This window comes from Phaethon lepturus, unplaced genomic scaffold, assembly GCF_000687285.1.
Source record: "Phaethon lepturus isolate BGI_N335 unplaced genomic scaffold, ASM68728v1 scaffold21376, whole genome shotgun sequence".
In the NCBI taxonomy this organism is placed as follows: domain Eukaryota; kingdom Metazoa; phylum Chordata; class Aves; order Phaethontiformes; family Phaethontidae; genus Phaethon; species Phaethon lepturus.
The window spans coordinates 1-25,893 of NW_010545902.1; the positions used below are offsets into that span (position 1 = coordinate 1).

The 25,893-nt window shown below is 40.9% G+C and overlaps 1 protein-coding gene across 1 annotated transcript; it reads right to left on the bottom strand.

Moving 5' to 3' along the window:
• Positions 1-1,234: 1,234 nt before the first annotated feature.
• LOC104622372 (probable palmitoyltransferase ZDHHC8) lies at positions 1,235-25,334 on the bottom strand (the record flags this gene model as incomplete). The annotated part of the gene is made up of 9 exons (XM_010289128.1): positions 25,307-25,334; positions 17,096-17,227; positions 12,694-12,851; positions 9,213-9,385; positions 8,423-8,525; positions 4,949-5,040; positions 3,120-3,252; positions 2,096-2,213; positions 1,235-1,344 (listed from the first exon to the last, which is right to left on the bottom strand). Coding segments are annotated over exons 1-9 (1,047 nt in total), but the record flags the coding sequence as incomplete, so codon positions are not given.
• Between the last annotated feature and the right edge of the window lie 559 nt (positions 25,335-25,893).

The window sequence follows — 25,893 nt, forward strand, 5'->3', positions numbered from 1 at the left end:
GTAGACGTGGCACTTCAGGATATGGTTTAGATGGCTTGGTGGTGTTGGGTTGGTGTTGAACTTGATGATCTTAAAGGTCTTTTCCAATCTTAATGATTCTGTGATTCTTTGAATAAGATTTACAATTATTGCAGTAAGACTAAAATCCGAACTTGGTGGTAGCTGAAATTCCACCATCTATCACCATCTTTCTTTTCAAAAAAAGAAGGATATTAGAAAAGTCATCTTCACCATTTAAGGAATATTCTGTCTTATTCCAGTGCTGCTGCAGTCAATTATATATCTCTACTATATTTTCCTTTCCTTACTTATATCACCCCCTTGTTATTGCAGGTGTGACACTGGAGGACCTGATGAAATGAATTGTAAGAAAACTGCATTGTATGTGGTATGTGTGTTTCAAAAGGTATCTTCACTGGTCTGTGAAGACTTGGATACATATTGAAAATATACAAGTTAGACCAGTGATTTTCAGACTGCTGTTCTCAGGTCCTGGGGGCCAAGGAATATTTGCAACAAAGCCATGAGAAATAAGTGAGAAAAACAAGCCTATTATCAGTGGGCTTAGTGTGGCACTCTGCTTCCAAAGGAAACAGTATTAACTGTTTAAGAACTTCTAAGCAAAAGAGAAAACAGTCAAAATTCCAATTATTGGGACCTCAGTTTTCTGGATAGGAGGAAATGATGCCAAGTGTCAGGAAGTTTTTTTTCCCTGTATAACCCAAATGCGGTGAGAAGATGCTAAGGTCAAACAAGGAATCTTCCATTAATTTTAACTAAAATAGCTCTTGGGATGCTTTAGAAGTTCCTTCTGTTTTGCAAGCTGACATCCTAAGGAGACAGTGAACATGTTGTCCGTTGGCTAAAGGGTCTGATCCAGAAAAGTGCTAAGCATGCCCAGCTCCCTCTGAAGTGAATGTGAGTTGGCACTTATGTCAGGAGAAGCCAATGGGAGGTGACACTTCTCAGCATCTCAGGATCAGGCCGAGGCACTGGTAAAGCAGCAGTGCACGCCTGTCAGTGGGACAGATGTGCCAGGCTCAACAGAGGAATGCTGCAAAAGCAGACATGTTTTCATAAGGAGCATAGTGAAAATATACACTATCGCACAACAATGCCAAGTGTTGTTATTTACTTTTACACTCTGACATTCACTAGAGCCCTGCAGTGAATTTATCCTCAGCTCCATGTTGCCTGCTGTTAGCTGGGAGCAGATTCTCCCAGGCTTGCTCACCTGCTCAGCCGTAGCATGGTAGTGGACTTTGGGATTGTTGCTGAAAGCCGGTCGATACTTGTACATGGCAGGTGTAGGAGGGCTGATAAGTTTGGGTGAAAGGCTACCTTCTGTAAAAAAAAAAAAAAAAAAAAAAAAAAAAAGACTTTCTATTAAAATGTGTGGACAGAAAGCTATCGTCCCTAATTCCTTGCTATCCATGGTCCTCTGCAAACAGATCTGTTCTCGAAAGAACAACACTTGCAGTACTTTTGTGCAGAATTCCACGAAAATCAATGGGCCCCCTGTGGAAATAATAGTACCTTGCTCCCAGATCAGCAATCTAAAGAGGAGCAGCAACAAAGTACAATATATTAAATGGGGTGACATATTTTGGTAAGTAGTAATTTTGCCATAATTTGAAATACTAGATATTTGGGTTGAATTCAGCTACTAGTTTTGTCTGAAAAACAAAACAAAAAAAAGGCGGTTTTTAATTGGTATCAAAGCTTTAATTTCACATTTTCATAAATGAAATAATTCAGTTTGTAATGCCTAAGCATTTCATGCTAATATTTCTGATTCCTTAGTTCAAAATGACATTTTTTACTTTAAAATTGATCAAAAATTTAAGGGGTTTAAAAAGGTTTAAAAACTCTGCAAAACTGATATGAACCATCCAACCCAGGCTTGAATGAACCACTTCAAGCTGACTTTTCTCTCCCTTTCCTGTTGTTTATTCCCCTAGCTCAGAACTCCTATAAATAGTAAAAACCCTTCACCCAGATCCCATTACTGTTTTGAAAGACTAGCAGAAGCCTTTTAAAGAGGCTGAAATATTTTCTTATTAATAAAAATAAAACACTGATCATGCAACTATACCTTCACTGGTCCCCAGCTGCCCTTTTAGCTCAGAGTACTTGCTTGGATCTCCTTTGGGTGGGAGAGGTGGTTGCACATCCACACTTTTATCCTCCAGACCTTCCAGGCTAATTTTAGACTGAAAACAACCAAAGAATCAATCATTATCTGCAACTTGGTCAAATAACAGCACATGTCAGAGTGCTGGATGTACCACAGAACAAGAACTACCTATACCTATAATGACAAACATGATTTAACAGCCACTGCAGACAAGGACTGTCATGTATAAAATTAGCACTGTTGTAACAAGCCATTATAATTTTAAATGCACTATCCTAGTCTACTTGGCATGCTAAATAACATTATCATCACAGTAGTTAACATGTGGTAGAAGACAATGGTGTTTCCTAGCATTTTTCAGCAACGTTCCAGGCAGTTCTCAGCAAGTAACTATCCAAAGAATGTAACAAGTAACCATCCACAAAAATCTTGCAAGGTGGCTTCTTTTGAATCCACTGTTTTTTATATGACTAAACAAATCCTTCTCTCTATTTCACGCCAGGAGAAACTGGAAAAAGAAGAGGAGAGATGAGAACTCAGCTTCTGAGCCAATATTCCTTTCACTGGACCACATGCCTTCCTGCAGTCTGGAAGCTCAAAACCTTATTTGAAGTAAAACAGCTGACCTGGTGGTACAAGGGTTCTTGCGCAGTGTTAGGTTTGTTAAAATTAATTTGAACACCAAGATGTAGCAACTCTTGGGACAGAAAGTTAACTATTGCAAAGAACAGCCACCTCTTCCAAAAGATGCCCAGAGGCTTTCTATTATAGAGCTGCAAAAAGGACTATTACTGGATCAAGAGCTGCTCTTAATGAACGTGGGTCACTTTCAGAGGATGAAGTATAGGACAAGGACTCAACCTCTATTATTTTCTCCAAGAAAATGCATCATCTCAAAGAGATTTTCAATGACAAACTCATTCCCAGGCTTGATAATGCTCAATCCATGCTCTTCAAAAGCAGCACTTGAAGGCTGCCTTACCTTGCTCCGGTTGAGGTTGGCTTGGATCCCATTGTCACTGATCTTCACTGTGATCTGTCGCTCAGATAAATCAGGTCTGAGGAAAGGAGGCTTCACACCCACAGCTTGCTTTCGCTTGGGCTCAACTATGTACCTGATTAATTGTTCAACAGTCATCATTAAAATAAACAATAACCTAAGAATAAGGCATAGAGACAAGAAAATCTTCCTGCTTCCAGGTTATGATTTAAGAATGCGTCAGAATCTAGGTAAGCAAACATCATTTATTTCAATGGATGTAATAATTAAAAAGCAATTAGAAGATTTTTTTTTTTTTTTTTAAGTGAGTAAAAGGAGAGGATGACCCAAGCAATTTTTGAAGCACTGATGCACAAGAGCACAGTTCACATGACGACAGAAAGAGAGGCCTACCACCAATGGAAGCAATTTACTAGATCTCACCTACTTAACATGAAACAGCTTCCCTGTGGTGAAAGATGGCGACTGGGGGAATAAGACCCAGCACATAGGGAGTTAAATATGGAGAAGATTATGTGCTGTCAGTTCTAGCTTGGCGAATGGTGACTTGTTTCTGTATCATGTTTAGAGTATTCAAATAAATGGAGGTAAAAGAAACAGGTCTATAGGAAGCAACAAATCTAAAGGGAAACGGCTGGCCTTAGATATCTAATTTCTTTCCAGTGGACTGGAACTCTGTAAGTGCAATTGAGCAGTGGCTGTACAATGCATAAATATCAATACACACCCAAGCCTTCCCTGTTTTATCTAGTGAATAGGGCATTCTGTAGTGATGGCTCAGTGACTTTCAATATACAGGACAATTTGAACAGGTCTTCACAAAACACCAACATTCTGCTTGCTGAAAGTCTGAGAATGATGATAGTATGATGATGATAGTACTCACACCCATCTCTTAACAGGAGTGTCTCCCAACTTCTAATATCTGACTCTCTTAAAGTATCTTCACCTGATTTTCATGTTTTTCTAAGTTTGAGAAGCAGCTATTCCAGTGTCTTCACTTTTACACATGCAACAGCCTTTTAGGATTTACTTGTTGCATAGTGAATGGGAAAAAAAGGCAGATAATAGTGTCAGGGTCTGGAATTGCTCAATATCCTGAAAAGGCTAAAATAAGTCTTCATGTAGTACAATTATTAAGGTATTTGCAGGCTGGACAGCTCGACACCTAGGATATTTATACTCCATCTGATCTATTGCATTAAAATCCTGATTTCAAAATGTGAAACAATAAATCCATTTCCCCAAAAATAGAAAGCCATAAATAAAATACCACATTCCATGATGTAGACCTCACTGAAAATCTGTTTTATGATAATGAAAGTGCCAGTGAGATTGAAAACCACAGCAGCCTTAAATTAGACTTAAGTCTTAAGCAGAAAGGCTGATTTTAGATTCCTTCCTTTTCTCCAGCAGACTAGAATACTGGGACATTGACTGTACAGTGCAAAAAGTTGTGTTGGGAATGTGATAACATATGGAAACTTACCTTGTTACTGAAATTTACTGGATAAACAGGTTGGTGAAGATGAGGGTATCAGCTCTTGATATAATTTGACATGCTCATTCCAAATAAACATTTCTGAGATGAGGGTTATGAATTACATGAAGAAAGCATCTGTTTGAACAGGCTACAGCCATGCAATAGTGAAGCAGCTATCACAGAGCTCTGCCTTCAGGAGTGTTTTACTTTACTTCCCTGTTACTTCATCAGCGGTCTTTCATGTGTGAGCCCAACCAAGCACGTCATCTTCCTCCATCCCAACAACTACTCTACCTCCGTCATTCCCAGTTGAGAGCATTTCTCTTACCTGGGAGCCAAGGGGCTGCAGAGCACATGTTCCACGTTTCCGCAGCATCCTCGGGTAAAAGGATTCACTCCCCCACGGAATTTACCTGTCACCTGGAAACATGTTCAGGACAGTGCTCAAACCTGTGGTTATAGAAAAGTCATCATCCAGCCCTCAAAGCCAAGAACGAGCATGCCTTGCTCTGACCCTACTGCCCTTCCCAAACAGATAATTTTTCTTTGAATGCTGCACTTCCTCTCTCCTGCCCTAACACACCACCTCCATCAGCTATTTCTAGCTAGGAGGCACAGCAACTAAAGATCCCTTCCCGAAAGGGCAGTGAGCTTTTGATTGGGTTCCAAAGTGGTCAGGTTCAGCTCTCCATGCTGCTCCTGCATTAGATTCGTGCCTGCTGTCAGCCAGACATCCTGTTTTGGTCCCTTTCATTTCCTGGTCACTTCCACTCTTCTGCCTTGGCAAGTTCCCTCCAAACAAACAGGAATGTCAATTGAAAAAACAGGAATTGTTAATATGAATTCAACATTCATAATGTTGGATGAGAGCAATGTTTCCTCTCTATCAGCATCCCATCCCTAGTGGCAATCAGTAGGAACCGCTGCCTTTTGTGGGAGGGTGTCAGGAACTCCCAAGCGATTACGATGTTTGCTTGGAAATGAGCTAGTTTAATAAAAGCCAAGCCTCATTAGACTGGCAGGATCCATTCAAAGCTTCATAAGCATTATAAAGGGTTTGTACTCTACAGGCAGATACTTGAAAGTAACCATGTGGGAATAAATACCAACAAAGCCAGAGAGATTAATAGTAGTTACCATTAAATGCATTACTGTTGCTGTTTGCAAGCAATGCATTTTAATCGACTCATAGTTCTGATCTAGCAACAAGTTTACAGAGTACCAGAAATACTTTAATTACTTGCACATAAAATAATGATGATTAAATGATTTTGCAATATACTATGCTGGCCTCTTTTATATAACATAAAACTCTTTAAAAGGCCAAGAGAGAAATGTTAGAAGTTCTGAGTGTTGGAAGAGTAACCTGATGACTAAAACATGGGCCTGGGACATTTGGCACATCTGCATTCAATCCTGGGCTTAAGCTGACTTGTGCCAGATGCTGGCAAAGCACTTCATATCTCTGTGCCCATTTTCTCAAACACAATATGAAAATAAAATTTCTCTAACTCACAGATTACATTACTAATTATATCAATTTGGTTTCTAAAGTAGTTTGAAATCCAGTGATAGAAATTAGACTCAGAAGGGAGAATATTTATTTACTCTATTCAGAAACTAAAAATATCAGGAGATGAGCAGATGTTGGGTTATGGGTTATTTTGATTCCATAGAAGATTTTCAGAGGCATTCAGAAAGCTCACAAACATCTAAACTCAGCCACTATGCACTCCTAAATCACAGTCTTCCTCTTATAAATGCTCAAAACCTGTGAACTCCGGAATGAACAAACACCAAAAATTTCTGTACCACTGGCCTATAAAATGTACTGGGAAAAGAGGACAAGTGTAGCTGAGTATATTGTAACTGTCGGAAAGCCGACAGCAGATAACTAACAGTGTGAGAAAAGAGAATCTGGAGACTGCAGGAGAAAAGTTAATGTTTTAACACAGTGGCAAAGCCAGGAGCAGATCTCCTATTCATCACTCCTGGTCTGGTGTTCTAATTACTTAGATATGCTTCCTTTGAAAGGGACCTGAAGTCTGGGAACGTCCTTCCTCCAGGTACAGACCGGTAGTACATACAACTAAACAGAAAGTAAGACCAGATTATATTTAATTTTCAGAAAATGGCATGGGAAGACGAATTAATCTCAAGTGGTTTGGTAGCTCAGAAAACCAAACCAAGCTAGGATACATTTTCCAATAGTTATTTCAATGAAGTTAAATGCAAAATTCTCAACCTTCCTTAATGTTAGTGTAGCCACAAACACAAGCAGTTAAATTTTACTGGGTTTTTTTTTTTCTTAATTTAAATTTTTCTTTCCTCCTCAGCCTAAAATTTTCATGGAAAGTTTTCAACACTTCATAAAGACAAGCCTAAGGCAGACCATGATTTGGGCTATGAGACCAAAATGCTCCGGGTTTCACGCTACTATTGTTAGCACTATCAATCAAATCTAATACCTGGCCAAAATAAATTTTAAAATGAAGAGCAGCTGATTCCAAGCAGGACAGAGAAAAGCAGTTAAAGATCTACAGCTATGGTAAGCCTGCTTTGTTCAAAGGCCATGTTAGGCAACAATTCAGGATGACTTCAGATTCTTTGCTTATGTAAACCTCCCACACTATTCTGAATAAAAGTTTTTATTGTCTCTTGTGGGATAGGAGACAATCTCATCCCAGTTTACAAAGGCCTGGACTCAGACAGATGCCTTCAACTCCTACACACTGCACAGCAGCCATGCAAGCTACACAAGCATGAAGCCATCAGCCTGCAGGACAGCCAGAACAGCACACTGCTCAGCATGAGCTAGAGAGCACCCACAAGTGCAAGAGCAGTAAAAACGCATTTGAAAAAAAAAAAAGAAGTGAAAAAGAAGTGTGATGTGGAAAAAAAAGTGAAAAAAACCCAGATGCGTGAGGGGCTCTTTGGAGCTGGAGCTGTGAAAGGGTAAAGCACTGGAATGCACACAATTAATTAGCCTTACGAAGGAAAGCTGAAAATGCTGTGAGCAGATGACTGGCACACTGAGTGACTCAGCGTCAAGCTTTCTAACTGAGCTACCCCATACTAAGGGGAGTGGCAAGGGCATGCTATCAATCACATGAGTAGATCTCTATCACCCATATCATGCTATTGATATGCACATGCATATAAGTCTGTATCATCCACATAGGAGCTGTGGATTATATACATTTGAGTAACTGCAGGGGAACTAAAGTTTTACAGGCTTTTTGGCACAAGATGTCATGTTGGCACTCAGTTTGGAGAAGCAAAACAAGTTAGGTCCAATAGCCTCTCTGTGTGTGCGCGCACACATATACATGAGAACAAGAGAGAGACAAAGAGCTAGCTCAGACATCATTATGTGCAGTGTGGGTTAGCTGGGGGAGTTCAAAATATCAGAAGACAGGGCAAAAGCATGATTTAATCTTTTCTTTTCTTTCCTTCATTGAATCTCATCGTTTGTTCAGTCTGACTCATGAAGTTTGAACTTCTGGGGTTGATGGTACTCACCACATAAAATCTATTTCAAGGCCATGAGTAGATTGTAAATGGCAAATAAGCCTGGGATGATCCTTTGTGGTTGGAAGGGGGAAATATTTGTTTGTAGTGCATTCAAGAAAAAAATCTGAAAATAAAAAACTATGCAATCTTCCTAGATCTTCATAAAAGATTCAGTAAAAGTGTTACTGCTAAGATTTGGATCATTTTTGCTTTACCCAAGGTGACTTGCTGACTTTCCTTCCCAACTCAACATCTTAGCCACAAACACAGAGAAAGGATTGTTTCTTACCTGTTCATTCGTTGTGCGCCCTCGGGCCACAAGAACAATATGGAAGCCAGTGAGACCAATGACTGGAATAAAGAATAATCCAGCCACACACATGACAGCCATTCTGTATCCAGGAGTTAAAGAAACTGGGATGAGTAAGGGGAAAAAAAGGCTATGAAGGAGAGAGAGAGGAAAAGGAGGAAAAAAAAATCTTGGAAATAGGGAGGGTGTCCCTCACCTTTAATTAGGTCTACCTGAACTTTATATCAAAATTAAGTCCATCTGCTCCTAGCCTGGGTCCGTATCCTTGAGATGCTTAAAAAAAAAATGTGAACTCATTGATTCTGGCTCTAACCATCTTGTAAAGACTGTTCTGCATATCAACAGGGATAGCACCCCTCAGAGCCAGCAGTTCGTGTATTACATTAGCATGCAGCGGGACTGCTTCCAGGGCAAACTCTGCTTTAGAATACAGTAACAGAGTTTTAAATACAGTAAATAGTACCCAGCAGTTTAGAGTCACACTCAATTGGATGTAAAATTTGGGGAGGCAGCATATCCTTCTGCTGGGTTGTCATGGCAAAGACTGAGATAGACAAAAGGTCAGCTATAATTTTGGGGGTAATCGATGGTTACACAGGTTAGATGGGTACAGAGGAAAACCTGCACTAAACATTTACAGGGGAAGAGCAGTGGGGGATCAGGAGAGGAGTAGATCTCCACCAATTCCAGGAGGGCAAATCTTCAGATTCATTCTTTCACAATTTCCTCAAGGCCACCTTGAGTCTTGAAAGGTCAAAAAGAAGGATACGTAATGGTAGTATGAGCTGCTCCCAGCTTTTCCATATGATTTAGTACAAAGATGAGCCCAAAGGTGAATACTCCAACCATGTGTGTACTTAAGGACAGCAAGAAGAGAAAAAAATAGCGGTAGTTCCTCCGTCCTATGCAATTGTTGACCCATGGGCAGTGATGGTCAAAATCCTTGTAAAGAAAGGGAGAGAGAGTGAACAATATCCAAATGGTGAAAGGAAATACATTGTCTCAGAGATAAATCTGAACCACCGTCATGTAAAGTTACATCAGGCTAGCTCTGCAGCTTTACAACATGCTAGACTCTCTTTATAAGGGTCTTCTTAGGAGCAAGTGGTTTCTGTATCTATGTATGGAGAGGTACTTGAGAGTTTACAGGGTTCGAAGGGAGGATATAAAAACATAAAAGACAGATAAAGAAGATAATATCTGCTAACAGCAGAAGCACTAATTTTTTACCATCCTTAGCATGAAGACACAATTACAATGAAGTTATAACTTAGAATGTTTTGAAGATGCAATACTGCTGCACAATTCTCTGCCACACATTTCTGTATTTATACGTAGCCAAATGAATCCACTTTGAACAATGGACATCATGAAAGATACTTTTTTAGAAAGCAGGTCCGCAAAGAAATGCAACAGCTGGATAAGACACAGGCAAAGTTCTACACAAGTTCATTAATAGTTACGAACCCAAACCTAACTATTTGTCTCAGCAAAAGTTCAAAGTTCCTCATAATAATGCTTTGGTCAAGCATTGGAACAGGCTGCCCAGGGAGGTGCTGGAGTCACCATCTCTGGAAGTATTCAAAAAATGTGTGGATGTGGTGCTTCAGGACATGGTTTAGGGGCATGGTGGCGCTGGGTTAACGGTTGGACTTGATGATCTTGAAGGTCCTTTCCAACCTTAGTGATTCTGTGATAAAATCAGATCCCTTTTAACAGAAGATTTAGTAATGAGGGAAAGCCACAGACACCTTTCAATTGCCTTTACACAGTTTTATAAGCATGTAAATCCACTGTCTTCAATGGGATTATTCTTGATGCAAAGACAAGATCAGGTACAAGAAATAAACTTTTCTTATTTCTGTGTTCTTCAGAACAGATATTACAGATATTCACTCCATCAACAAATGAATTGTTTATTCTTTGTTTTGTGGAAATGCTAATTTTAAACATTCCTCAATAATGACAAAGGGGTTTTTGTATTTTTAAATTTTGCACAATGTATTTACCAAAATTTTACAACATATAAGAAAATGGATTAGAGTTTTCTCAAAGCGCATTAGAAAATGACAGGGGCAATTTAATAAAGATCATTTCAGGCTATATCTGAAGTGCTGATATAGCATATGTCTATTATGCAAATCTGGTTGTATGTAGCCCAAAATATCTATGGATTATGAAACTATGTAAGTACCCACTGCAAACACTTCAGCAAAGAAAACAGAAATCTGGCCACTTTTGTCACAACTTCATTTTTGGGTCTCTCTGGTCACAGCAGGCTTTAGGTTTTAGCTGATTTTATTTCTGCAAGTGTTGTCAGCTTTTGTTGTTTGTTAATCTTCATAAAATTAGCTCAAAAGTTTTATATTTTGGAAAGGAATTTTTATTGCACATTCTAGACTGAAAGTGAAAAGATGTGAATTACAACCCTGAATGGGTTCCACATGGAAAAGCCAGTAGAGTTGCTCCTATCACTGTCTCCAAGCTCTTCTAGAATAGACAGGTGAGTGGGAAATAAGCATCACAAGAATCAACAAAGCATGCTGTTCAAGACCCTGGAAGTCATAATTTAATTATACAAGCAGAGCTTCTCATTGTAAGGAACATTCAACTGATCTGACCATCAATAAAATTTCTGGAGAGCTAGGCAGAGTCACCTTGCATTTTGCTGTTTTATTCAGGTTACTTTTGGATTCTCTCACATTTTCATTTCTGCTGCGGAACTGACTCCCATGAAGGCCTTATGGTAGCATGGAATTGCAAGTGTTTATACCAGTGTTTTGAGCAATCTTTTTCTGATAAAACTTCATTCACTGAAAATTAATTTTCACACGGAGCCACTGGGGATGGCCAAAGAAAGAAATTCCATGGGACAACTGAGAATTTACCATCATCTAAACAATCCTCAGGATCTAGAATTAGTGAAAACATTTCTGTTTTAAAACTAGGAATACGTGACTCGGGTTTTCTACAAAAAATCCAGCTCTATTCAACAATTCACAGCAGTCTAAAGAAATGGTGTGACACAACTTATGAATAGCTGTGGCTATTCCCCTCTCTCCAGGGACCTTGTCAGCTCCTTACTTGCCATCTTCTCAGGTCCCACATCCTTCTAAGGCCTTCCACAACAGGACAGCCTTGTCCTATTTATCGATGGTTAATAGGCACAGCACTGCTTCGATAATTATAACTTAGATATATATTGCCCCGAAGGAGAAAATGACTGACACAAGATAAGCCCAGGCAGCCTTTCTCTCACATGTAACTGTGCTGCTTTCTTTAGGACTATTCCCCTGCTTATGGCAAAGAGGATTAGGACAAAGATGGTGTATATGGCATTCCAACTGACCTTGGTATTTTCTCCCTTTCTGTTTAGTAATGCCTTTAATTTTTATGGCACAGCTATTAAAGATTTCACCTTTCTATTGGAAAAAAAATAGACCTTGCAGCAGAAATGATTCTTAAGAAGTAGAATTTTTAGCTCAGCAACAAAAAATCCCCCCTGGCAATACACTGCTGTGGATACAGCGCTCTGTACTTAGAAGTTCTGGAAACGTTTATAGCCCAAAAGCACATCTTGCTGTTCGGAGGTTATTTTTTAAAAATGCTGTGTGCCTCACCAAGACCCTAGGGCTATTAAGAAACATGAAAGTCCCATAATTCAGAGTGAATAACATTAAAAACATGAACAAGTTCATGCTCTGAGCTGGGGTGTTGAAACAAACATGGGGTCTTCCATTGACTGGAGAACCACTCACTGAATTCTGAGTTTGGTTTTCCTAAAGCTCACACACCATACTAGCTTCTCTGCTTGTCCACTAATGTAGGCACTATTTTGTTCCAAATTAAATGATGAGCCCTAAGCTCACACATGACAAGCTACAATGGTTCACCCTGAATTTCCTGCTCTCCTGAACTCTGCCTCTGCATCAACTCTTTCATTCATCCCTTTTTTGCATTCACAATCCCTTAGCTATTTCAAGGAACACATAGTCAGCATTATAAATTTTTATTCTAATTATCACTGGCAACAAAGCTGACATCAAGCATTATTGCGTATGTAACACACATCATAACTGAGGGCTATGTTTCAAATGGTATTAATTAGTAAGAGTCCATCAACAAGGCAGACTGGGAACTTCCAAGAACTGAAATATAGGGGGAAGCACCCAACTGCATGTTTCCAGTAGTATATGCAACCCCATTACAGAGGCAAAGTCAAAAGATCATGTAATCAAGAGAACTGTTACCTCAACACAGTTGTCACAGACACTGCAGTGAGAGCAGCGTGGAGGACGGTAGAAGTGGCAGGTGGCACACCATTTCATCCGTACTTGGATTCCTTTAATCTCCACATTCTTGTAGAGTGGAGCTCGGAAGTCGTCATCTTTATCTTCATCTTCATCTGCTGCTCAATGCAAAACTAAAAGTTAGTGAAAATAACAGAGGGTAAAGATAAAAGAGCTAATCCAGCCAGTGCCTTGGATACAGGGGCACTACATGTGCTCTTTGGCTTCTCAGAGAAATAACAGAGTGGTGGAGGTGATGGACTGTCAGACAGGTTGTCCACGCTGCAGAACACTTAAGAGATCAGGGCTCATTTTAGCACCTCCCATAGAAGTGCTGTGCAGCCTTACTCACCAGCCCCTGGACAAAGGAGGTATTTGAGTTTTAGCTTACCCAGCATTTACAACCCAAATAAATAAGACAATCTGCAGACTAGAGTCAAAGAGAGGATGGAAATCATCCAAGACCTTGTTGTGAGAAGTTTTGTTGCATGCATTTGGTATTAATTCAATGCTAGCCTACCAGCACACAAAGTGAAAAATATTACATCGACAAATATTAGAAGAAGTTTGTGCTAGCTTAAATCCCCAAAATCAACCCACATTACCCTAAGTGATGATGATTTGTTCAGCACTCTACTGTCGGCCCACAATCACCCCAAAGACCTGTTGCTCCAGGGAATCTGATGCCACAGTGAGATACACCATTCTGAAGCAATTTATGTGCCCGTGAAAAGTCCTTGCATCAGTGCTTACTTTATAGTGTATCTTGTGCTCACCTATTCCTAGCATACCCAGAGCGCTCTTGTTTTAGTAACGGTACATAACTGGGAAGATCTCACCTCTCTCAAAGGCAGCATCGTCTACTGATCTGAGCACAGGACTGGGAGTCAGGAAGTCCTGTATTCTAATTTTCTCACTCTGTGGCCTTGAGCTAGTCATTTAGTCTCTCTTTGCCATTAGTAAGATGAGGATGACAATATCGCAGTCATCTTATTAGGGAGAAGGTGGAGGGCAGATGGTTTATCATCTCAGCTAAGTGCTACCCCTGTTTAAGAAAAGAGGCCATTTAAAAATAAATGTGCAAAATAAAAGCCAGTCTATAGAAAAATATATATTGGGAAGAAAAGAAAAAATCAGAATTACATTCATGAAAGTTCATCTTTTATTCTAGATTCCTGTGAGCTTTATTTGTTTCCTTTTGACAGAGGAAATCTAAGAAGTTCACATCTATTTAACACCTGGTTAAACATTATACTGCAGTTGGCATTGGTTGACTGTCTCAAAATTAGGTGAAATTTGATAATATTGTCCCAGCAGGGCATCAATCACTGTCATTTAGTTCTATATTAAAACTTCTTTAGATGTGTTATTATGATCCAATTTCCATTGACTTCAAAGGGAGTTTCTCCCTTCACTTAGATGAGCTTGGGATCTGGCTCAGCTACTTTTGTGCATGGAAGCAGAGTGCTGTACTGGCATCATTCTCTATAATTTTCCTTCGCAACTAGTCAGTAGGCCTCTCAGTGAGAGTTAGACTCTAAATCGCTTAGGCACTTCTATAAATACAATCTGTAGGTTCTTCAATACTGTTATAAACTAGCCCATGTTGTGCAATACATGTGGCCATATGAAAACAAGACACTAGAACAGTTAAACCATTTAAGCTCTTGTAAAAAACCTGACTATGCAGATAAGAAGTCTGTACATTGTATATACCTACATACATATATAAACACATTGGTCTTGCAGAACTGACACACACTTTAAGAGTTTGTATAAAATAGATTCACATCAAAAATACTGGAAGCCAGTAGTTGGTATCTATAATCAGGCAGCAAGAAACATTGCCAGTCTCAACCCAGACTGTACATTTGATTTGTCAGGGTAGCCCCAATTTCAGTGACGTAATACTTCCTTTCCTTCTCATTCATTTTGGTATATTACTGGCAACTTACTCGCACAGAGCCAATCTTGATTCATACCAGAAACATTCAGAGACGCAACAAATTAAAACACAATTCAACAATGAATAATGGATCTGGGAGCTTAATTCAGGCCCTCTTCAACAACACAAGAGCGAGCTGGGTTTACTTCACCCCATAAGCCAAGTTCTATCTGCCACAGAACCTGTAAGCTCATATGATACAGCTAGAAATGTGTTTATCTCCAGGTTTTAGTGATCTGAGCAGAAGAATATATCGGCAGAGGAATGTATCTTACAACATGGATTCTCATACTCTGATCCACTGACACAGGGCAGCCATGTCTCATGTTTTTATAATCATATATTATGATTTTTGGTGGCTTCCTTAAAGGAATCATGTAATTTCATTAGAATCTCAGCTTTTGTACTGTTTATTTGTTGTTTTGGTTTTGAATTTTAACTATCACAAATGTGCTAAGCAGCTTGAAAACCAAGACGACTACACCTAATTTAAGTAACAGAAAGCAAATAGATCTATTGTATATTCATTTTAAATCACTCCTACAATTTTTTAACTCCTTGCACTGGCAGCTCTGTGGGCTGCGTGGGGTGGTGACAGTTTCTTCACATGCACACTTGTGAGCTGAAATAACATCTGCTCCTCTTTCCTCCCAGCACTGGTATTTATAGTGTTTTCCATCTTTTATCTTCCTTATCAGTCTTCTTCCTTCACACATCTAAACTCCTACTCCATCACTTTCTTCCAGGATGACTTCCATCCCTTTTCGCATCCTTTCCCCACTCCCCTTGCTCCCAGCCTCTTCCAGACCAAGCAAGTGCACAGCCTACAGATATAAGGCCAAGGCCACAAATGAAGAGAAAGAAGCAGAAGAAAGGCAAGCTGTAGGAAACTCCTCCTCTCCCTGCTTTGCTCCTGACTCCCTTGTGTTAAGGCAATCAGGAAGGGAGGGAAGGTGATGAGAAAATTTCAAAGTTTCAATTTGATCTCGTTGTGTGTTTCTCCTTTAAATGCAAAGTCCAAAATAAAGAACTTGTCCACAAAAGGAAGTTAGAGAAGTGCAAAGGAAGGTATGAATTTACAATACACTCGGTACTGATCGCTCTAGGGCGTGATGAGTGCCTGGCTGCAGGCTCCAGTCTGAGGGAACAACATTGCACAAAGATACTAGATTCCCAGACTGAGATTTTTCAAAACTGAACAACTTAATTGCAGCTCTCTTCCTACTGAAGGCAAAGAGCATGGATGTTTTCAATAACCGCACACCCAAAGCATGTTTAAGCACTGCTGTCTCTGCCAAGATGGAGGAACTAAAAAGTCCAGGAAACTCGTTAAAGGCTTCAAGTGCTTAAGCTCTTTTGAAAAATCTCACTAGCACCTATTTGTACCTTTAAGCTTCTAAACACTGCATCACTTAATCTTGCACAAATGACTGAATCTTGCCTTTGCTTAGTTTACCTTTACATACAGTTATTTCCTTAACTGGAGTGCTGTAACACTTCAGGGGTTAAAAAGTTTCAGCTGAAAGGAATGGCAGGTAGATGCTCATCATGAGACCCTGCTACCTGGAGAAACCTGGTGCCAGGGAAGCCAGCAGGACAGGTACCTTGTTCTTGTCAGGTAGCAATTCAAAATAGATACTGAATTCAGTTGAATAGAGGTGAGAAAGCACAGCTTGAAGAGAGCACAGATCCATTGGTTTAGCAAGACTGCCTAGAGCATTCTCTGCTGCAAACTGCTTGTGAATAATTATTGGGAGATGGATAAAACGAGCCGACAATTCTCTCATTAGGATGTGTTAAAAGAGATAGCTGAGTGTGGTTCCCATTACAAAAGCTGAGCGCTCTTTATCCTATTTAATCAGCTGTGAATCAGTACTAATTTAAGCAGGCATCTTTCTAAATGTATACATTTTTAGCCACTCTAAGGCGAGCCTTAAGCATTATCTTTTTTAACGTTCAATGTTTTTGCATTTGTTTTAAGGCTTTCTGGAATGTCTGCTTTGATGAAGCTGTTTCAGAAAGTTTAGCCTCTCCCTTCCACAATGCTCTGCTACCTATTGTGAAGTGAGTGCCTTAAATCCAATGTGCCAGCATGACACAGGGGATGGCAATCTCAATCACATCAGTCAGGAGAGCTACTCAAGGAGAACTATTCTACGCAACCCTGTGCCCTTGACTGCCAGTCTGAGCAAGTACAAGGACAACTGACCCCTCCTAGCTCAGAACAGAGATGGAGGGTATCCAACGTTTCACTACTATCCCACCTCTACTGCCAGCTGGGTAAAATAAATAAAGTCTACAAGAAAGAATACCAGAAAAAAGGAGGTTAGTCAGCAAACAGTGTATTTGGATACCTGATACCCCCTTTGGCTTGCATTTTCAACCCCTCCCTCCCTCAACAGTCCCGTTCTCTGTTACCTCGTGGGAAAACTCCAGGGTCCATGAAAGTTGCCATGCTGAAGTTTGCCAGTACAAACAAGAACACGAGCCCATTGTACACTGGGATGGCTGGGGAAATGGCTTTTGTCAACCAGGGGCACCTGTGGAGAAGAAAAGTTATAGGTAAGGGCTCTTTTGGCTGTAACACATAGTTTCTTCCCATTCACCATCATCACATAGAGAAGTAGTCTTGTTCCCTCCCTACCAGCCAGGCAGCAAGGCTGAATTTGCAATTTAACAACAGAAATTTCCATAGAGACAGTTTCAGTGATCTAAAGTACACCACAGACACCCTCTGTAAAGCTGCTTTGTTCCACAGCACAGAAAGCACCAATTGTTTACATGGCTCATAGGGCTTTGCCACCCTATTGCCTTATTTGCAACCTGGCATTTTGCTTCTCTGTGTAAAAGCTTCATCCCATTGTTGCATTTCTGTTTGCCTTCTATATAGCCCTGTTGCAGTTGGTGTTACTTTCAATTTTCACTGGTGTAAAGCAGAATAGGATTCTTAAACCACTGATCTCCACAGCAGGTACAAAGAGAAGCACACTCACTGCTCACTACATTTCCCTAAGCGGTTTTCAACTCCAAATAACACTCAGAATGAACACTACAAAACCTCTCCTTAGGGGAAAGTTTAGTCAGACTAAGAATGGGCTCTGCAGGTGTCAGCAGAATGTAAGAATGCAATATTGAAAAGAAAGTGGATGGCATCTGCCACGTGAACACTTTTCAGAAGCACTGGAAAGGCTTGCTGCCCACCCAGCAAATGTAACTGAGTGGAACTGAAGATAAAAGGTAAAGGAGAAGAAGTATGAGACTTTGGAAAAAGGGTGGAGAAATACCTGTTAGTTACAGGAAAAATTGTTCTAGCTGCAAAGAACACTTTCCATCAGAGAAGGGCAGGACCAAGGCAGAAAACAGCCTGTCTTACAGGCAACTTTACCCAATAAAAAGCAGTCTTACAGGCAACTTCACCCAATAAATTCACTCAGCCATTTAAAGCCTCTCTAAAGCTTATCTCTTAAGCACTAGACCAAATCTATTTCTCTGTTCTCAGCATAAACAAGTTTGGTGTACAGGGTTGCTGAGGGGAAAATCTGATCAATCTCACAAAGCTTGCAAATAAGGAAAAATGTGGGACAAAGAACGTCTTTGAAAAAAGTAAGACCCCTGACTGAGTGGGTCCTTAGATTTGCACCTGCCTCGACAGCCTGGGACTCCTCCAAAGCTGCTGAGCAGACAACCATTCAGCAGCAATACCTTGCTTCCATTAGCATAAATCATACATTGGCCTACATATTCTGGATTGTGTTTTGCCTGAATTACATCTATGGTTGAATCTGTTTGTCTGCCAGGCTGAAGCCTGTGGAGAGAAAGAAAAAACAGCAACAAACAACCAGTCTTCTCCTAAATCTAATTCACTCTACTTTTGCTACCGATATGCTATTTTGAACAGTTGAGAATCGTGTTATTGACCTTGAAGAGACACTGTTAAACACGCTCTTGTGGCCAGCATTAGAAGGGCACCATGTTTTCTCCTTCGATTTCTTTACGAGCAGGCAGGAAGAGATTGTTTTGCACCCCCCTCCTCTTCACAGCCAGGCTTTTAACAACGTACTGCTGCAAACTGCTTTTAAAAGGACCCTTCTTTACTTGTGTGTGCTTCAATCAGACTGGCCTCCAGCAAGTAAAAGATGGACAAATCCTACCCAGGGTGAATGAACTGTAAAGACAAGAGCAACATATGTCTGTGGCTGGGGCCAAGCCTCCAGGATGACTAGGGGAGAAGGAAAAACTAAATCTTCTTGCTTGAGTAAGGATGCTGTGCTATAGCCCACAGAAGGGGAGCAGAAGCATGGGGTTTCTCCTGGGACTAGTTTTAGCAGGGAAAGGCCCAGGAAATTAACACCTATTAAGAGCATAGGAAAGAGCTGAGAGTTCACTGGAGGAGAGCTGAATTTCTCTGTGTTTCTCTTGCACTTGGGATCTCATCCAGGTCATCATGGAGCTTGGGTAAAGGAGTAGGTCTTGTAGAAGAGGAAGCTAATGGAGAAGAACTACCTCAGACAGACCCAGCTGAAGACAGCTTGACTCCAGGAAGCACCCTAAGACCCTTGCATCTACCAGGAGGTGGAATTTTGACATGCAGCAAGGTCATACTGATTTGCTGCCAGGCTCAAAGCAGCTGCCAATGACTGAAAACCAAGGCAAGGCAGAAGTTTCTCACTTGCCATGAAATGTGCCACAGTGACCTTGCCAAGCAAGCTGCAGGCCTGACACTAACAACAGTTTCTGCCAGATCCTTTGGAGGAAAGCTAAAGAAATCCTGAAATAAGCAGCTATAGAATGAATTCTACCCAGGAAAGGGTTCTTCCCTCTAAATTATAGTAAAATTAGATTCAGTAGTGGGCATGGCTGACTTCCTTTCTTCCCATAAAGAAATTGCCTACATAGAGAACAATTATGAAATTACCCATTACTTGTCAAGCATGGAAGAGAGATTTCCTCAGCAGTAAAGTCAAGTAAGTTGGCAAATCAAGGGACAGGAAACCCTTTCTTACAGACAACTAGTTACTCAGAACAAGATTATAATGAGTGAGAATGTCTCAGATGATTAATGTAAGCACTTGTTAATGTTCTCATTTGTGATTTACTTTGTCATGTTCCCAACAAATACATCAAAATACTAGGAAAAGCTTTAGCCATAAGCTAAACTGAACAGCTCATTTAATGGGTAAATAGTGTATCTGGAAATCCTTCATGGAAGTTGAAATAAAGGATAGAGTGAGTCATTGTACATATTAGCCAGAACGTCTGTTCACAATCCTTCCATTTTTTCTTCCCAGGGTCTTTATGCAGCATCACAGATTACACAAAATCAGATGGGACAAAAGGGGCCTCATTTGTAAACTAGACTGACCGATAAAAACAGATGTGGAGATTGAGTCCTGGCTCGTAACTGTAAAAAGGTCTGAAAAAGAAAATAAAATTGCTACTAGGATTCCCCCAAAATGATGCCTCCTCCCTGTCCCTCTCCCCTAATGCACACATAATTTTAGGCAAAGTAAGAGAAATTCTAATCCAAGTCTGGCAGGTTGTTTTATCATCAATCCATCATGCAACAGTCTGGCTTCTGACTCTCTGTGCTCTGCCTCAAGAAGGAAGCTGCAGAAATGTTTGAGCAGGACCTGTAGTGAGTTTCTTTTTACTTTGTGCATATCCTCTCTCCAGGAGACCTGCTTCCAGCAGCAGTAACGCTGATCTATGGGACAAATCTAGCTGAACTTTTCAGTTGCTTTTTTCTAACAGAAGCTGTTATGAATCTAGATAAACAACATGTGGATTCAAAGCTTGCTTTTGATGGTGAACCCAAAATTTCAAGAGACTACAGTCTTGCGTACTCAATTCATCTCACAGTGGAATTATATAGCACGAAGGGTACCACAAATTTTATAGGGCCATATAAATTAAGTAGCCAAGAGCAGTCCCCTAATGGAGCACCACCACCCAATATTTCTGAGATAAAAACTAAATACCGAGATTTCTGATGTGCACTGACATCTAGGAGCAAAAACATCAAGTCCTAACCCAGAGCTTTTCTATTACAGCTTAATTATTGAAGAAAGCTGCACCCTTTCTGTTTGCTGGAGCACCTGCAGAATCATGGTCATTGCAGAGGTCAAAGGCAATACCCTTGGACTACCGAAAAGTCAAGTGATGGAACACAGCACCAGCTGTCCAATGACTTGCTTTTTGCATAAGCAGCTAGATATGCCTCACCTGGCCTATCTACAGCTCAGAAGACTCTCTGTTCCCCACAGCCATTACTCCTCACTGCACAATCAATGGTTAAATTCAACGTAGATGTGAAAATAAATGTATGATGAGTCCTCCATTCCAAGTTAGTTTGTATTCCCCACTTGAATCAGGTGAACTGAAGGATAAATATTGCTACTGTTGCAGGTACCAATCATGCTACATCAAGAACTGCTCAGGAGAGAAACCTTCAATGGTTTTGTTTACTGTAGAAATTAAGAGCCAGCACACGCCACCATGGCACGCTAGGGATAATTATGGATCTCAAATTCTTCTGAATGAAGCACACAATTACACAGGCAGCATTTTCTTCATAATTATACTTCTCTGACACAGAGTGATTCTGCTCATAACTCAGAGGAGAGTAATTCAGGGTGACAGATGTAATCTCATTTATCCTATTTGCTCCTGAAACCCTATCCTAATAAAATGGAAAGTTAAAAAGATTAACAAATAGAATCACACAACTTGCTAGGTGTCTTAGACTTATGCATCATCAGATGCCTGCCTTTGCTAAACAACAAATAATCCTTTCTGCTTTTTTGCTTGGTGCTTTGTAGCAAGTCATGTTTTTGTCTTATAATTATAGCTCACCTAAGTAATTGAATAGGACGTTTTTCTTGAATCCTGCTCTAAACTAAGATTTGGTGTTTTTCATTAAAACCTTACATGTGCTTAGAGAAGCAGTAGGCCATAGAGGATGGAGCCTGGGATTTCAAGAACTGGGTTTTAGTCTTGGCTCTGACATTGGCTTGCAGAGTGACTGAAAGACATCTGCTTCCCCCCTCCGCCCCAGTTAGGCTTTTTGCAAATGAGACATGAACTACTGACAGACCATCTTGCCCACTGCAGGACAGAGAAGGGATCACCTTTGATTTTGCAAATCTCAAAGCATCTCTTGTTAGGGCCAGGCTGGTGGCCCTGGTGTTCGCTTCCCTGGAGCACAGCTCCAGGCATCCACCTCCCTCTCCTGAACTGGGCAGGGGTGAGGCAAACCGCTCCTGCTGACAGGCTGTTGTGTGAAGATGTGTCTGTGATTTACCTAGTAAACAAGGACAGTGGCTCCTTTTACACTTCGGCTGGACCACAACAAGAATGTGTGCGCCCAGGCTTCCTTGGGGTGCTGGGTGCCTGCAGTCCAGAGACAAGGAGCAGAACATGGAGTAGGAGGCTACAACCCTTTTCTTTCTAACAGAAAGTGAAACCTGCTTGTGTAGTGCACAGAGAAGATGTGGGAACTTCCAGAGTACAGACAGGCACCCAAACTTTGGATATTTATCCACACCGAATAAGACGACCCCAAGAATTGTCTATTTGGCTGCTTAGCTGCTTATTTCTGCACAGATCACAAGGCATGGGTCTATTACATGGAAAAGAAAGCATCTCTTAATTTGAATCAACTTCTTCCACCATTAGTGGTAAAACAGTAACATGAAACGGCTGATTCAGTGCATGCAAGTAGAAGCAGCTCAGTGAAGTAGGGACTAATTAGATAAGAGGGGTCAACAAGCAAACATAATTTGACTAAGCACTGGTACTGATTTCAAACTGTGTCCATAAGTCTGTAGCAGCCTGTCCTGGTTCGATTCCTCTCCAAGACTTTCTAGCCAAACCCTGACTGCTAAGAACATGTACCCATTTGTGTACTGTAAAATCCATGTAAAGAATTTCTACTCATCACCAGGTCTGACAAAAGATTTAACATTTCTAACATTACTCTGATACCCAGCAACCCTGGGAGCTGGATCCAGCATCCTAGGCTGCCCAAAAGCTACCCTAACCCAAAATGCACAACAGTGTGGATGGCTGAGATGGTATGTCAGAGGAGAGACAGGTACACAGAGGTGAAAGTCCAGCACAGACCATAAATGAAAGGGCTATCAACTGACTGATTCTGAACACCCACATTTTAGAAGAATTTGGAATTAGATGTAAACACTGTACCTGAAAGCCCGTTCCACCAGCATGTATGTAGGACAGAGAAGGTGCAAGACAGCACCCTGAAGGCTGTACATCGCCCACTCTGCACCACAGAGCAGAGAAGGGCAGAGCTCTCTTAGTCTTTAGCAGCGAAAATCTAACACATTTCTCACATATCCCAGCCTGGGTGAGATTTTTCCATTTATATGCTCTTTCCTACCCTGAAATCACAGAAAAGTATCTTTCCGAAATAGTACCAGAAGAAAAAAAATAGCTCATTTTCCATTTTTTTGTCACTACCAAAGATAGCTTGGAGATTATTGTACATCTAAGAATATTCTCCCAGGTGCTAAGACATCTGCAGATTTAACAAGGAATCACTGGAAACAGTCAGGAGAGAACGGATCTGAGTGTCATAACCAACGTGAAACAGAACGGCAGGTCTTGCAAAAATAGCAGGAGGTTCAGGATAGCCAGGTCCTTTGCTCAGCTCTGCCACATCAGATTTTGATAAATGAACTAATTTCTGTGCCATATCTTACTCATTGGAAAGATTGCACATAATATATTGTTGCCATAGCACTACACCCTCACTGTGAGTACAGCAGTTGTACTGATATAATGTCAAAGTAAAGGATAACAAATCTGAATGTTACATAAAAATGAGATAAGGAGAAGTAAATACTGGAGAATTTACTACTGAAACACAGAAACTGATGAGAGGTGAGTGCCACATGGAACAGCTCATGCTGCTGATAAGTGGGACATACCAAAGCATCACAAGAGGCAAAAAACACCCTCAAACCCCACCACCAAAACATTATGAATTTCATAAGCCCCTTCCTAATTGAAATATAGCTGAACACTAGCGACAGAGGTTCAAATCCATCACCTGCTTAACTGTGTTTAATTATTCACAAGAAATGTGCTGGGCTGAAATTCACTCAGGTTTAACAAGAGCTGATGGGGTTTCAGTGAACTTTCCATTATACCCTGGACTCCATCCAAAGGCTAGTGGTTCACGTCTGGCAATGTACAGATCAGAGGAGCTAAATCAATTAAAAAGTCAACTTGAGATACAATGGTCCTTGATGAAAAATCTTATCTGGGCTATACATCACTCCCAAAGTAAAATACACTCTGCTCTTTCCACAAAACTGCTTGAAAGCACTGGAGCGTGTTCCCTTCCTCCCTTTTTAAACAGTCTCCGAGTACCTGAGAAAAGACACTATTGTCATGTGAATTGATGTGGGAGAAATATAGAGAAGGAACAAGAATACCAATAACCAATTCTGAGAGAGACAGCCACAGGGGTAAACATATCCATCATCATCCTCACGTTCGGAAGCCATCCAGCCATCCCAGACCTATTGCACAGGCACAGACTGACCCTGCAGCCAGGCAGGCAGGACATACTCTTATAAGCTACATGCACAATGTGACTTTACATCCTGTGCGCGGTGAGCAGGCAGGACTGGATTGTGCTGGACTCAACGCGCATGCTTTGCAGAGATGCTCTCTGCACACTCAGTAGCTGCTGGGAGCCCAGAAACATGATAGAGCACCCCTGAAAGTAGCAAACACATTGGTTACTGTCGGGAGCTGCCTTCAGTTGCTCACAGCAGCAGGGCTTGGGCAGGCAGGGGCTGGACTTATTGGCAAATACAGATCAAAACAGCAAAATCCTTCTCTACACAATGCTTTGAAATTTGCATTGCCAGGCAGTAAATTAAGGACCTACACAGAGCCAGTCAGCACTTACTGACATATATGAAAGCCCAGGACAGAGTTTTTCTTTTGATATACTTGTAAAGGAATACACTATAATAAGTATTGCGTCACTTGAAATGCCCAGCTTTTCATTTGCATCTCAAATTGAAGGCATTCATTGCACATTGATTCTAGGGTATACATAGGCTGGATTTTAGAGTTCATAATAACATTGTTAAATTAGGAGAAGGATAATGCTCACATCAAAGTGAGACAGTAGGTCTTTATGGCACTTCAAGCATCTAAATGGGCTGCAACCAGAGTTACCCTGAGCAGCAGAAACCCTCTGGTGCCTCATGGATGGAGCCGATTGCCAGTGCATGGGCAAATCAGAGTGGACTCTGAGTGCAGGTTACAGAGTGAGTGCACAGATCCAGACACAAACCTCCTTATGTGAAGCTCCTGAGATCGCTTTCTCAGCCCTGGACTTTGCAAAGCCTAAAATGCCATACAAGCTGGAAGAGGTAAGGACAAGTGTAATCCAGGGCTTCTCAAACAGGCACCAACCTTTTACCAGTACCATGCTGAGCAGCTGGAACTGAACCCCATTTTTTCCTAAGTGTAGGGATGGTCTTTGAGTCATGACAGAAGAGGAGGACAGTAAAGAGTCACTGCAAAATAACCACAGCAGGAGAGACACCAGTTGCCCTGTCACACTGGAAGTTTTAGATCTGTTTGGTTAGAAAAAGGAGCTGCTGCCCAGCAACATTCCTTTGCAGCTCTGTCTGCATATGGCTGGCCACCAGCACCTCTGTACTGCAACAGATGAACGACTTCCAGCCCATTTCAAAATTCCCATTAGGGAATTATCGAGACGCAGAAACCTTGCTAAATGAGAAATCAGAGAATTATCTCCAAAAGATGCTTTATGAATCAGTAACTCGTAACACTGCTGAGTTCTCAATGCATGTGGCTGCACTGCCCCGAGTCTGTGCTCCAATGTGCACCACTTCCGGCAATAATCACAGCCCAGCTGCCCAGCATGGTGTCCAGGGATGTTGAAAGATATTTCACTGTCTGGAAGAGATACACTTGCTACACAAGCTGAGTGTTTCTGAGGTTTTTCAAAGATGCCATGCGGAATGCAAACTTGTGCTTCTAATTTGTAAACATCAGAATTATTAAATTAATGCCACATCTACTCTCTCTATATATGTACTATATATACTGAAAAGAGCCAGCCCCTCACCTTGAGCGCAGCAGAGTCCCATTTCCTTGAGTAATGAAGAACACAGTTTATTTGGGTTTTGTACTACTGGTGACCCTCA